We start from the raw sequence: 15,142 nt of genomic DNA, 5'->3' as shown, positions 1-15,142 counted from the left end.
ACCCAGTATTTAATCTGCAGCCTTGTCAATGCTGAATATAGTGATCCTGCTGTCCACAATATTGCTGATTCAAGCCAAGATGCTGTTGGCCTTCTTGGCCACCTGGACATACCTCTGGTTCATATCCAGACAGCTGCAGAGTGGCACCCTCAAGTACCATGGATATTCATGTCAATTTTTTCATCTTAACAGGCTTTTCCATCCTTGATGCTTGAAACAGCTCAGATGGTTTTAGTCCTCTTATGCTCCTGTTTTGCATGAGAGCTTCCTTCAATGAACCTACTGTCAGCTTTAATGAGGTTAATGTGAGCATTGTCAGCACTAGGCTTTCAATGAGGACCTGAATGGAGCAGTCTCTCCTTTGTCATCAGTTGTCTTATTGCCCAAGTGTAGGCTTCTAGCAGTTAACAGAAGAACCACGAAAGAAAACTTTGAAGTTTTGGTCCAAAGTGGCTGTAGGCTGAACATGAGCCAGCAGTGGGCCCAGGTGGCCAAGAAGGCTAATGGCATGCTTGCCTGTATCAGGAACAGTGTGGCCAGCAGGAGCAGGGAGGTCATTCTGCCCCTGTACTGAGCTCTGGTGAGGCCACACCTTGAGTCCTGTGTCCAGGTCTGGGCCCCTCAGTTTAGGAAATATGTTGACTTGCTGGAACATGTCCAGAGAAGGGCAACAAAGCTGGGGAGGGGTTTGGAGCACAAGCCCTGTAAGGAGAGGCTGAGGGAGCTGGGGTTGCTTAAGATGGGGAAGAGGAGGCACAGAGGAGACCTTATTGTTGTCTACAGCTCTCTGAAGGGAGGTTGTAGCCAGGTGGGGGTTGATCTCTTCTCCCAGGCAACCTGTGTCAGAACAAGAGGACACAGTCTCAAGCTGCACCAGGGGAGCTTTAGGCTGGATGTTAGGAAGAAGTTCTTCACAGAAAGAGTGATTGGCCATTGGAATGGGCTGCCCAAGGAGGTGGGGGAGTCACCATCACTGGGGGTGTTTAGGAGGAGACTGGATGAGGCACTTCATGCCATGGTTTAGTTGTTAAGATGGTGTTGGGTGATAGGTTGGACTTGATGATCTTGAAGGTCTTTTCCAACCTGGTTTATTCTATACTATTCTATTCTATGCTATGCTATGCTATGCTATGCTATGCTATGCTATGCTATGCTAGCCTACAGTGACACAGGATTATACCTAAATTTCTGCTGCTCAAATTTCTGCTGTCCTTGACATGCTCCTCAGTCAGATATCAGATGCTTATTGATGATGTCCCTTTTTCTCTACAGGTGCCAGATGGATCTGTGGTAGCTTTAGTCTCCAAGCAAGTCACTGCCTACAATGCGGTCAATAACTCCACAGTCTCCCGGACATCAGCCAGCAAGTATGGTAAGGATTTGTGTACTAACATGGATTGAGAGAGCACTGGAGAATAGATCCTGAATATCATGGTGGTTAGAAGACACTGGGCACCACCAGAGAAAACTGTAGGCAGATCACTAGTTGATAAGGTTGCTTGAAGGATAGCAGAAAGAAAGGTTTTAGGCAAGTAACACTTTGGTATCTGGTTCAAGATGGTTGGGTTACTCTTGGGAAGTACTTCTCATTCATTAATGAAAGGGGAAGCCTATATAATCATCTGCCTGCATTTTGGATCACTGAATCTCACTTTTAGAGTTTGCACAGGGAGATATAAGGGAGAAGCTCTGCACACTGTATGGGTCCAGTCATCATGGTGGACAAAGTCCTTAGATCATTGTCTGCTGTGAAGATGAATCTGTGGTGTAGATGAGCAACCACAATCTGCATAGGTTGTAACTTGTCTACAGTTATGTCTCAGTGTGAGTGTTGTGTGTCCTTCCCAGCCACATCCAAAGGGAATTTGCACCTGGACAAACAATAAAAATAATTTACTGAGGTCCTGCATCAATGTATCTCAAGGTAGTATATTGGTTTTGCTGCTCTTCTCATTAAACAACTCAACATTAAATAGCTGTGAAAGATCTGGAGGTAAAAGTTCTTTCGTAGAGCCTGAGACCTCCTGAGTCTCATTCCCACCATCACATACTTTTCTACTCTGTGCAAGAATTGTATCTCAGGACATATCTTACTGTGGTGATGCCAGGTGGCAAATCAAAACATCTCTAATGTGCAACCAAAGTGCTGCAAAACCATCCTCCAACCTGGATGCAGATGTCATATCCATTTATGATTATTATTTTGTTTTCTGAAAGCATCTCCAATCCTCCTTACTCCCTTTAGCTTGAGGGAAGCACAGTTGCTTAATGTCCAGAGGAGCCCCCTTCCTCTTTCTCCAAGGACATGAGCAATCCATCAGACTTCATTAATATTCATCCTCTTTGCCATGTTGTTGCAATTACTGAAAGACACAGTGACCTTTGGAAAGGAAGACTTGAGGGAGGTTAATTTCTGTTGGATTTCTTTAATTCTTTTGCCATTTGATTTTTCAGGAGGAGGGAGTGGGGAAGAAGGCAGGGGGAGGAGAAGATGTGGTGGGTCAGAAGTGATTGTTAATTGCAATTAAGAAAACAACATCCAGAGAGAAAAAGGATATTCCATCAGATAATTAATATGTAGAGACTGGTAATGCATTAATGAGGCTGATTCAGATCTTGCTGCAGAAAGGTGCAACACTCTTCTGTTAATTACGGATGGAAAAGACTATCTGCAGCATTTCTAGAAGGTCAGGGAGAGGGGAATGCCTTGTGCCATCACTCAGAGGCAAAGGGTGATAAAATCTAGAGATTAAAGGTGTCCTTGGAGAGGAAATTTCACAGAATGACAGCATGCAGAATGGTAGGGGTTGGAACAGACGTCTGGAGGTCATCTAGTCCAGGATCCCCTGCCATCCCCCGCCCCAAAACGGTGCAGGTTCACCTAGAGCAAGTAAAGAAGTTTCTCCTCTTCTTGTCTTCAAGTTTGTGCCAAATACCTCTTGTCTTGCCACTGGGCACCACTGGAAGATTTATGGGGGACCACCACAGATTCTAGTTTACTTTCTGTCAAAACAAGTTTTGGAGCAGGAATTGAAGCAATGGTTGAGCAGGAGTTACTAGATTGTTTTGATGCCAAAGGAGGGAGGGAAGGCAGCTCCTATGTCTGGAGATGGGGAGCTAGACAAGAGGTCACATTAGCTATATCAGCATTTCTGAGTAAAAAGACCATGTGTTACTTTCTGGCCGTTACATCAAACAGCCTGGTACGGTGTGGCTGACATCCACACAAGTAAAACAAGTTGTAATTAGCCACGCTGTATAGACATGGAACTTCAGGACATGGTTTAATGGCCACGGTGGTGTTAGGTCTATGGTTGGATTGAATGATCTTAGAGGTCTTTTCCTACCAAAAGAATCCTATGATTCCATGCATAGGTGGTAATATGCCTTGAACTGTTTGACGCTGACAGGGCTGGCTATCACAGGTCAGATTTTTCCATGGACAACTGAAAGAGCAGGTTTGAGTCTTGTTTAATTTTAAGGGTAGACACTGACATCACATCTGGCTTGGCTGACATCCCTTGTCTTTGTTGTGCAAATCACTCAGTCATAAGACAACACTTTGATAATAAGACCTGGTCTCTACAGCAGCTTTTATATCTTCCCTATCTCACATTGTAATTCCACCAGGAGACATACCTGTGCTGCCTAATGTTGTGAATAGGTTGGCTGAAGCTTATTTAATACTAATATGGAAATGTGGAGCTCTTGAGAGCTATGACCTTCCCACTTTGGAGATCCAAACTAATGTCTTTTCAGGGAGAACTCAGCAGCTGGGATTTTCTCAGTCCCCCAGCAGTATCTGCATGAGCATTCTCTCCATATAATGAACGAGAGAGGTACCTACTCCTAAATGCAGACAGAAGAGGTCTTCTTGCCTCTCTGCTGAAAAACTTCTGTTAGGTGGCATGTCATTAGCATATTTCCTTGATGAAATCTGTTCATCTCAATGCAAGAGGTACTAGGGCTGACACACATAATGAAGTTGGTGAAGGGTATAGAGAACAAGTCTTGTAAGGAGCAGCTGAGGGAACTAGGGCTGTTCAGCCTGGAGAAACGGAGGCTGAGGGAAGATCTTGTCGCTCTCTACAACTCCCCAAAAAGAGGTGGTAGTGAGATGGCAGTTGGTCTCCTGTTCCTAGTAACAAGCAATAGGACAAAAGGAAGTGGCCTCTAGTTGTGCCGGGGAGGTTTCAATTGGATGTAAGGAAAGGTTTCTTCACCAAAAGGGTTTTCAGGCCCTGGAACAGGCTGCCCAGGGCAGTGCTGGAGTCCCCATCCCTGAAGGGATTTAAAATCTGTGTGGATGTGGTGCTGAGGGACATGGTTTAGTGGTGGACTTGGCAGTGCCAGCTTAATGGTTAGACTCGATTGTATAAAAGGTGTTTTTCATCCCAGTTAGCTCTGTGATTGCATCCTACAATCTCTCTTTGCAGAAAACATGATCCGTTACACGGGGAGTCCAGACAGCCTCCGCTCCCGCACACCCATGATCACCCCTGACCTTGAAAGTGGAGTCAAAATGTGGCACTTGGTAAAGAACCACGAGCATGGTGACCAAAAAGAGGGTGACCGGGGCAGCAAGATGGTTTCTGAGATCTACCTGACAAGACTACTTGCCACCAAGGTACGTGGTGGGGGTGAGGAAGATGGTGAGAAATGTGGCTTTTTTTTCAAGGCTACAGTGAACTTATCCATAGGAAATGAGAGACTGCTCAAAGGTTGCCAAACGGGGATAAAGACCAGGAGGAAAGTAGAGCAAGAGGAGTGCTCTAAGTATACATGGAAGAAGCTTGAATTTATAAAGCAGAGTCAGAAAGGGGACATTGCAGAACAACAAGGAGTGAAGTACTCAGGACCATGAGACTGGCAGCACAAGGCTAGGTGCTGGGGTTGTGATTTTTTCTGGCTTGTAGTTTGTACTGGAATTGAGCAAATAAAGAACCTGGGAGTCAATATATTCACATCAAGTTCCTAAAATGTGTCACACCTCACAGTGTGAAACGGGCCACAAACCTCTAAATTTTGTGCTACAAGTTGTTCTTCGCCATCTTTCCCCTAAGTCTGTAATGACTCTTATGCTAATGACTTGGCAGGCTGACCATGTTGCAGCCAATAGGTGTCTATATCCAAGAGAAGAAGAAGAGTTAGATGCCCACCTCTTTGAGACATGAAAAGGTTAGTGTCTCCAAACAGAAAATGAAGATTAAGACAGGTGCAGGCTGAGCAAGCATATCCTGAACTGAATCTCCAGACACATCCTGATTGGCCCATGGCAAGTCTCTTCAGAGAGGGCAAAGATTGTCTTAAGAATTTGGGAAGACCTTATCTGTTCAATCCATGTTCTCAAAAATGCTGAAAACAAACCTCCTATGTGGGTGCTTGCCTGTAAAACCTCCATAGCAGGGCAGTATGTAAATGTTTAATGTAGTTGGGGATGCAGCACCATGAGGAAGACACTTGCACAAGATCACTTAAGCTGACAGGCCTAAAACTTACTGCAGTGGCCTTTAGCTCTGGGACAGCTACAGAAAGTGGCTTAATTGCCACTGTCTGCACAGAAACAACTCACTGTCACTCACCACCATGCTGTCCCTTCCCTGTGAAGGGGATGGCAGGTTCTTGCTGCAGTTTACTCACTCTGGGCTTGACAAAAAAATCGCAGGCTTTTCACCTTCTTTCATCTTTGCAGTCTAAGACTACCCTCTACTCACCTTTAAAGGCTTTACAGGAACATGGGTGAAAACAGTTGTCTGAGTTTACATTTATTTGCTCCTCTACCCTGTGGATGGTGGCCTACTTGGAGAATCTTCCATTAATGACAAGGCTGCAAAAATCTTTTGCACCACAGCAGGAACTTGTGCAGGTGGTGAGGAAGGCAATATAGTCAGAGACAGGCTTTCTGCATGGTTCTGTTCCCCTTCAGTGCACTCTGTGCCCAAATCTTTCTAAAATGGAAGTTACCTCAATGCATTCCAGAAGTGGAAACTTCATGGTAGCTGTGCTCAATTGTTGTGATTCATGGTGGTATCTCATCCCATTCTGATTAGGGTTACACCAAGCAGTGATCAAACAACCTAATCTTCCACTCTTCTCTGAGGTTCTGACTTATAATTTCTTGTCAGAATATTGGTAGTTACAAATTCCATGTGAGTTTGCCCATCAGATGGGTCTCTATCACATGCTTAAGTCCTACCTTAGAGCTTTACCTGCACATGTACTACACAACTCATTTTGCCTCTGTTGCCTGACTCTCCCTGCAGCTTCACTCAAGCTGTCTACACTGCAGTGGGATTTGAACATAATGTGCCTTTGTCTTTAGCCCATGGTACATGCCCAGCTCCCTGGCATCAAGATGCTTTGATGGATCACAGAAAGTAAAAAAGCAAATGGTGCTCCCCAGGGCTTGAGCCCCAGCTGGTGTAAACCAGCAAGCATTGGACCAGTTCTAATTTACATTGTCTGGGGATGTGTCCCCTACCCCACCACTGCATTCTCTTACAGATCACAAGCTCAACACTCAGGGGTATTTTTGTGAAGATGGCAGGAAAGCAGCTGCAAAACCACCACAGCAACAGAGAGTGTAGAAAAGATGAAGGTTTATTGTTTCCTCTCTTGAGCAGAGCAATTTTCTTTTCTCATTATGACCATTTGAGAGAGGGAAGGAGGAGACAGAGCTGGTAATACAATCTCAGGGAATACTTAGTTAAACTGACAGTGATTTTTGTTCTGGTAAATCCCTGACCTCTGAGACCTAGAGTCTCTTTCCTAAAATCCTCAGAGGCTTTCTTTGTGTTTGTGTGGGTGAGCATGTAGAGAACCAATTGCCCCCCAAGAAGCTGAACCTGAGGGCATCTCATCCATTTCAGACCAACAAGATTCCCCCATGGGGGCCCTTTCTGAGTCAGACATGTGCTGCAGGGCTTTATTCACCCTGGAGTGGTTCACATATGCAAAAGGTATCTCTTATTGTTTCCCAAAGAAGAAATCAAGTGTTAAATCAGCAAGAGACACCAGCTTTCTAATTAAGTATTTGTTAGCACTACATAAACTTGAGCCACTCTAGTGGAATCTGGTGCTTTGGTTCTAGTAAGGAGACATTTCTTTCTCTGGTTTTCAGAAAAAGAGGAGGGTTTTATTTTTCAGAACAGGAAAGTTTGCATATCAAGAAGGATTTTCTAGAGATCTGATTCCTTTTTAGTTATTTTAGCAGGCATATGGTTTGGTCACATATGAATCACTGATGGTAGAGCAGAGGTTCAAATATGGGCTCAAGTTAAAAATGCCTTGCCTGGTTTTCCCCTCAAACACAGTCTGCAGTCTGTTTATCACATCTCCTGAGTTGTCCCCTTCTCTAAGCTGATCATCTTCTAATATCCCAGCTCTTCACCTGCTTGGTAGAAGTCAGCCACTTTCACCAGCTTGTCCAGGGTGGTTTTCCAAGCACAAGGTCTGGAATTGTCCTTCCAGAGGATCATAAGGAGACATTACTGAGGTCTGCAGAGCAATACCTGACAAATCCACACATTGCTTTTAGGGTTTGCCCCAGTGGCATGCCAATGGGTAGTAAAAAATGAAGCCTGTTGGGCATTAAGGAGGAGTTTGTGTTATTTATTACACTACTCACAGATATAAACCAGCCATCTCTCTCCAGGTACTCTTGTCCCATTTGTCTCAATGACACCTTCTGCTCTGCTCTGCAGTCATCTGACTTCTATTCCCAGCATAAGAATTGGCCCTGGAGGAAAGCCAGCATAGAAAATTACTAGGTTTTGTCTCATGCATGCAGTAAAGCAGTTGAGGGTAGGATGCAGAAAAGAGGAATCTCAGTGAACACGGAACAGGGCCTATCCACCACCATATATACAAGTGATAGGTCAAGGTATCCCACCACAGCTCAGCCATCCTCCCTGCCAGGGAGTGCTAGTAGCAGAGAGGCCCCGTAGCATCTTGATCTACTACATCTTCTATGGGCTGCTAACCAGGTGTAGTGGGTGTTGTGAATATGCACATAACTGCTTAGAATTGTAGAATTATTTGGGCTGGAAGGAACCTTTCAAAGTCATCTAGTCCAACCCTGCTGCAGTGAACAGAAACATCTTCATCTAGATCAGATTGCTTGGAGACTCATCCAACATGGCCTTGAATGTTTCCAGGGATGGGGCATCTACTAACTCTCTGGGACACCTGTGCTAGTGTTTCATCAAACTGTGTAAAAATGTCTTCCTTAGATCTAGTGTAAATCACCCTCTTTTAGTTTAAAACCATCACCCCTTGTCCTGTCAAACAGGACCTGCTAAAAATATATCCCCCATATGTCTTATAAGCCCTTTTGAAGTACTGAAAGACCACAATAAGGTGTCCCAGGAGCATTATTTTCTTCATGCTGAACAACTCCAACTCTTTCAGCCTGTGCTCACAGCAGAAGGGTCCCAGCCCTCTGATTATTTTTATGGCATCCTCTGGACCCACTCCAACAGATTCATATTGAAAGCATCAATATTAAAAGGTTCAACTCATGTCACATTTAACAGATATGAGATAGCTCTTACTTTTCAATCACACTTTCTGGGCCTGATCCACAGATAGATTCTTTTCTCAGTGGAGTACCAAAATTCAATTTTCCCACTTGCTATCTCACATGTTTCTTTCCTTCCTTCTCCCAACAGGGTACCCTCCAGAAATTTGTAGACGACCTCTTTGAGACCATCTTCAGCACTGCTCACCGTGGCAGCGCACTTCCCTTGGCTATCAAATACATGTTTGACTTCCTGGATGAGCAGGCTGACAAACACAACATCCATGACCCCCATGTGCGACACACCTGGAAGAGTAATTGGTGAGTAAGATGCCACAGTAGAGTCCAGTACCAGGTCCTGGACTAGAGGGAGAGCAGAGGGACATGTGATTTGGGATCTGGCTACTGTGAAAGCTGAGAAGCCTGGTGTGAGGTTCAGAGCATGAAGTTCAGTCTTCCCAAAGATGGGGAAGTCAGAAGATGCCAGAATCTAAAGGATGCTCTCAAGGATGGAGCACTTTGGCTAAAACAAGTCCCAGTTTGCCCTGTTTTGTATGAGAGACCTCATGAGGGAAAATGGTGCAGTGCTCATGCTCATAGAATTATCTAGATAGGATTCAGCACCAGCGTCTTTCATCTAGACTGGGTGTTTCAATTCCCACCCTAGTCTCAGGGAAATAGAGCTGATCTGATGGCCCACACAGAATCATAGCTGGAAGGGACCTGGCTGGAAATCGAGTTCAGCCCTCCTGCACACATAAGCATCTAGTGCCATTTGAGATATCTTAAGGTATAACAGACATCAGGGGATTTGCAGCATCCACAGGAGATTTGAACCCTCCTAGGCAGACAGCTGGGACCAGAAGAATAACTCAAATAGTACTAGGCATTTAAAGGATGTGAAGGTGGATGTGAATCTCCTTCAAAGTGACAAAGTTATAGACTCATAGAACTGTCAAGGTTGGAAGAGACCTTTGATATCATCACATCCAACTGCTCACCTAGAGTTCACAATCCCACAACTACTGCTAAAACAGTACCATTAAACCACTTCCCTCAGCACCACATCCACATCTTTTAAATATGGTGACTCCATCACCTCTCTGGGCAGCCTGTTACAAGGCCTGATAACCCTTTCTGTGATTTTTTTCCTAATATCCAACCTGAACCTTCATTGGCAGAACTTGAGGCTGTTTCCTCTTGTCCCATCACTGGCTGCATGTGAGAAGAGCCTGACACCCACTTCACTCCAACCTTTCTTGAGGTAGTTGTAGAGGGTGTTGAGGTCTCCTCTCAATCTCCTCTTTTGAAGACTAAAAAACCCCAGTTCCCTCAACTATTCCCCATAAGACTTTTGTTCAGGCCCTTCACCAGCTTGATTGCTCTTCTTTGAACAGGCTCCAGCCCCTCAATGTACTGAGGGGCCCAAATCCGGATGCAGAGTTTGAGGTGTGGCCTTACTAGGGCTGAACACATGACATCAGCCTGACATCAGCTCTAGCAAGGCAGCATCCCTTCCTCATACAGGTAATGGGAGAGCAGGAAAAAGCCAAGATCAGTGGAGAGAAAAGATCTCTGCAGCTCCTCTCTGCTGAGTCTCCCTGCTGGAAAGAGTCTCCTGGGGAATCACTCCCTCCCCTTCTCCTGTGCAAATAGAGGGACTATAAAAGGAACCGCAGAGGAGAGCCATGGGGCTCCCAGCTCATGCATTTTTTCCCTTTTCCCAGCCATGCTGATGGCAGATCATCACAGCACAGTGACATAAAGAAACCCCATGCACCAAAGAGGCTTTCAACTAATGAAACATTAGCATATTATTAACATTATCTGTGGCACTAATCTAAGGCTGATTGCAGCCACTCAGACTAAATGAGCTGGAGGTTTATTTAAGGGGGGGAGGGAGGGGAAGGATTGTGGGGGGAAGGCAGAGTGTGTATGTGGGAAAAGGGGCAGTCTGAAGAAATCTGTTCAATCAGATTAAATTTACTCGATGTCACATCATGGGTTTCATTATTCCCAGCTAGGGACATCATGCTGCCAGCCCCTCCTTGCACCCAGACACATAGACGTGCGCTGGCAGACCCTCCTCACTCTGGCTGTGTTTGCCATCCAAACACCTGCAGAAGAAGTTCTCCATGGTGGTGCTGAGTTGGTGGTTGGACCTGATGATCGTAGAATCACAGAATGTATTGAGTTGGAAGGGACATTTAAAATTCATCTAGTCCAACACCACTGCAACCATCAGGGACATCCCCTAACTAGATCAGCTTGCTCAGAGCCCCATCAAGCCTGACCTTAAATCTCTTCAGGTATGGGGTCTCTACCACCTCCCTGGCAAACTGTTCCAGTGTTCCACAACCATCATAGTGAAGAACTTCCTAATGTCCAATCTAAATCTACTCTTCCCTATTTAAAACCATTGCCACACTGTCCCATCAAGTACTGAAATGATTCTCTTCTCCAGATTAAACAACCCCAGCTCTCTCATCCTGTTTTTGTAGGAGAGGTGCTCCAGCCCTCTGATCTTTTTTGTGGCACTCCTGTGGACCTTCTCCATGAGGTCCGCATCCTTCCTTTGTGGAGGGCCCCAGAGCTGACCACAGTACTCCAGGCAAGGTCTCAGCAGAGCAGAGAATTATCTTAGAGTCCTTTTCCAACCTTTATAATTCTATGATTCATCCACCTCATCACCCAATAGATGAATCTCCATTCCCAGAGTAAAATATTCTCCCTCCACAACTCCATCAGATCTCATTGCCAGCTTCTCTCACTTCTGAATGTGGCTGATAGGATCATCTGTGTGGGGCTTTCTTTACATTTGTTCTGTGATCTTGCTGGCTCAGGAGAACACACAATGGTTTAGGAAAATGTGGTGTCATCCCTCTGTCAGAACATGATAAACCGCCTGCTGTTCCCTGAAATGTGTCAGACCCAGAGTTGAATTTATTATGATGTTGTGAATACATGAAGGTAACGAGCAAATGGGAGCAATGGAGGAACTGGGGAGTTTACCCTGAACATCAGGTGAATTTGTTAAGCTGAGGACTAGCCTCCTCTTGGGAAGGTGCAGACACTGAAGGTAGCCTTAACAGTCTACCTGACAGAGAGACAAGACTTTGACTCTGTGATCAGTGACACATCTCAGCTTCTAGGTCACAATCATATGAATGCATCTGCCCTGACAAAAAGGCTTGAGGCAAAAGCTGGAGGTAGATACCTCAGGGCATCTCATAAAAATGAATCATAGAATCCTAGAATGCTTTGGTGTGAAAAAGGCAGGGGTGGGTGGGGGGGAGGAGAGGTGGGATAAGGACTTTATATTGTAATTGGAATAACACTTCCTTGGTTAGGGCAGATTTATTTTCATTTCAAAGATTACAGCACTTGTTCCCCAGTTCCTTTCTTTTTCTTTTATTTTTTTTTCTCTTTCCCTTTAAGGCAACAGAGTTTTCCCTGTCATGTAACAACTGCTTTAAGCCCAGTGTGCTGGGATCATATCTGGACTTGCACTTGAGCTGTGGGTCATGGAAGTAAATAATGTCCAAAGCATACAGTGCATGCTGTTACCACTCCTAGTCTCAGCCTGGGAGCTCTACCTACCTCTTTTCCTGAGAGGCTGCAGTTCAGGCTAAGAGCCAAGTTCTCCAATGACAAATGTTCTTCATAAGTTTTGAGGGCGTAGTGCTTATCCTCATGTGGTGAAGTAGCCAACAGGGTCAACTTTACATAGTACCCTAATGTAGGGAAGTTAGGACTCATTTTTATCAGCCCCATTGTACTTCCACTAATTTATGTGCAACTTCAATGAAATGGCATTGCCTTTAAACCTGACAAAATTTAGCTTGTATGGATAAAAGGGACAAAAGACACACCTGAGTCTACTGCTGTCCCTAGAGGCCTACAGGTAGTGAAATTTATTGTCTATCAAAGCTTATTCCAGAATCCTTAAATCCACACCATGATCTTTGATTCCCATCCAACATTTACCATTATAAGCTCTCATAACAAAGCCCATAAACCATGCACTGACTGACTGACATCTTCCACTTCTCCCACCCCTCTTGCAGCCTGCCATTACGGTTCTGGGTTAACATGATCAAGAACCCACAGTTTGTCTTCGACATCCATAAGAACAGCATCACAGATGCCTGCCTTTCTGTAGTGGCTCAGACTTTCATGGACTCCTGTTCAACCTCAGAGCACCGTCTGGGCAAAGATTCACCCTCCAACAAGCTTCTGTATGCCAAGGACATCCCCAGCTACAAGAACTGGGTGGAAAGGTAAGTTTTAACTTTAGAAAGAGAAGTGACGTAAGCAAGTGATACAAGAAGGCCGTGATTCATGGATGGAGGGAGGAGGCATCATCAGTGTTGCTTTTAGTAGCTGCCTTGGGGCTTTCTTTGGTTATTGCCTAGGTAGAAATCTCCACATTAGTCTTTTGTTCCCATGTGTCTTACAGAAGAGATGGAAATTTAATTAGAGGTGTGAACTGAAGGTGTTTGCCATTGTTTCTCTCGAGGAGAAACTGTTGAGAAGTGACATAGGGAGGCAGGAAGGGGTGGTAATGTGTTTGAGCACTGTGAAGTACGTGGGTATGTAAGTCTTCCCACACAGACCAGAAGTGGTTTGTTTTTATCAGCATCATAGAATCATAGAATTGTTTTGACTGGAAAAGTCCTTTAAGTCCATCAAGTTCAGCATTAAGCTAGCAATAACAAGTCAATTGCAAGGGTTGTCATCATTGTGACAGTCCCCATGCCACCTAGATCCCCTAGGATTATACAACTACCTGTCCCTCTTCCAAGTCCAGCAACTTTCCTTGGAGGCTTTTCTGTGTTTTGAATTAGATACCGTAAGATTGACAGACTGGTGACTGAAGCTCTGTAGGTGTTTCTTTGAAAGGTTAGAGGTCTTTACAGGTGTTTTATCCACATCTGCAAGAATTGCAGCTCTGCTGTTCAATCTACTGCACTGAATGTGTCTTGTAAAGCTACTCTACAAGGGATACCACCAATGTAACTATGTCTGCAATATCATAGAATCATAGAATCAATAAGCTTGGAAGAGACCTCAAAGATCATCAAGTCCAACCTGTCACCACAAACCGCTTGACTACTAAACCATGGCACCAAGTGCCACGTCCAATCCCCTCTTGAACACCTCCAGGGATGGTGACTGCACCACCTCCCTGGGCAGCACGTTCCAATGGCTAACTATTCTCTCAGTGAAAAACTTTCTCCTCATCTCCAGCCTAAACCTCCCCTGGTGCAGCTTGAGACTGTGTCCTCTTGTTCTGGTGCTGGTTGCCTGGGAGAAGAGACCAAACCCCTCCTGGCTACAACCTCCCTTCAGGTAGTTGTAGACAGCAAGAAGGTGTCCCCAGAGCCTCCTCTTCTCCAGGCTAAACAACCCCAGCTCCCTCAGCCTCTCCTCATAGGGATTGTGTTCGAGGCCTCTCACCAGCCTCATTGCCCTTCTCTGGACACATTCAAGAGTCTTAATGTCCTTCTTAAATTGAGGGACCCAGAACTGGACACAGTAAAGTCCCTACATATGTAGGGACTTCTCTAAGATTTTCTGCAGGGCAAGCAAATAGCGCATCTCGGTCTTTGTTGAGCAGGAGCTTGTCTATTTGAGTAAACCTTGCAGAAGTTGATCTGTGCTTTGTTGTCCAAAATGCTACACTTGCTCAGGTTTGGGAACTCCACAGGTGGAGAATGATTGCTGCTCTGCAAATGCAAAGATGGGTTTATTTTACAGGTCATTCCATTTCACAGGCACTGTCTAAAATTGATAATAATGCCAAGCAGGTTGCATGAGAGCGCTGACACTATAGGCACAGTACGGTGTAAACCATTGTGTTTCCTTTGGTGGAGATGGTTTTCTCTCATGTTGTGGAAGGGGAGCAGAGCTGATCAAAGAGCTCTGTCTCCTAGTCAGCATGAGATAACATTTTTTACAACAGTGACACCATTCATCCCTGATTTGTCCAAACAATTATTTTTAGATGTGGTTAAAAACTTCTGGAAATGTTTGCTGGATTGGCTTGGATAGGGGCAGGAGATGTTGGAGATTCAGTTGGAAATCCACTTTGCACCAACAGTGACCCAAAGATGTCATGCTTTAGTGATCCTTTAGCAATCTTACATCTAGTGGATATTGGTTTCTGTGGCCAAATACTATGTTTTATATATGACCCTGGTTAGCTGTTTAGTTTGGAGATGGCACATTTGAGTGACAAACTGTGGCACACAGGTTGAGAACAGGCTGTTTCCTCCTGCAACACCTTTTTTTTTGTTGTTGTTGTTGTTTTTTTTTTTAAAAGAATCACAGAACTACAAAATGGTGGAGATTGGAAGTGACCTCTGGAGATCACTTAGTCCAACCCTCCTGCCAAAGCAGGTTCACCTAGATTGGGTTGCACAGGATTGTGTTCAGATGGCTTTTGAATCTCTCCAGAGAAGACTCCACAACTCTGGGCAGCCTGCTCCAGGGCTTTCTGTGTTCTAGTTTCTGTCCATTGTTCTTTGTCCTACTAGTGGGAAAGAGTATGGCCCCATTCTCTTGTTATCTAACCTTTAGATATTGTCAGCATTGAGAAGATCCTGTGTCGGTCTGCTCTTC

General features: G+C 44.9%; 1 protein-coding gene across 3 annotated transcripts in view; it reads left to right on the top strand.

Moving 5' to 3' along the window:
- Window positions 1-15,142, top strand: part of PLXNA4 (plexin A4) — a 553,704-nt gene that overhangs the window by 521,430 nt on the left and 17,132 nt on the right. For all 3 annotated transcript variants that reach the window (XM_068169025.1, XM_068169035.1, XM_068169040.1), the window contains 4 exons: window positions 1,273-1,372; window positions 4,437-4,627; window positions 8,670-8,839; window positions 12,586-12,798. In XM_068169025.1, coding sequence (XP_068025126.1) covers window positions 1,273-1,372; window positions 4,437-4,627; window positions 8,670-8,839; window positions 12,586-12,798 — 674 coding nt within the window. The remainder of the gene's footprint in view (window positions 1-1,272; window positions 1,373-4,436; window positions 4,628-8,669; window positions 8,840-12,585; window positions 12,799-15,142) is intronic.

The sequence above is a fragment of the Melanerpes formicivorus genome, unplaced genomic scaffold (genome assembly GCF_026170545.1).
Source record: "Melanerpes formicivorus ecotype bairdi unplaced genomic scaffold, bMelFor1.0.p_v2 SCAF_3, whole genome shotgun sequence".
Taxonomy (NCBI): Eukaryota; Metazoa; Chordata; class Aves; order Piciformes; family Picidae; genus Melanerpes; species Melanerpes formicivorus.
The sequence above is the reverse complement of the archived record's forward strand: the minus strand, read 5'-3'. Positions and strand labels throughout refer to the sequence as shown.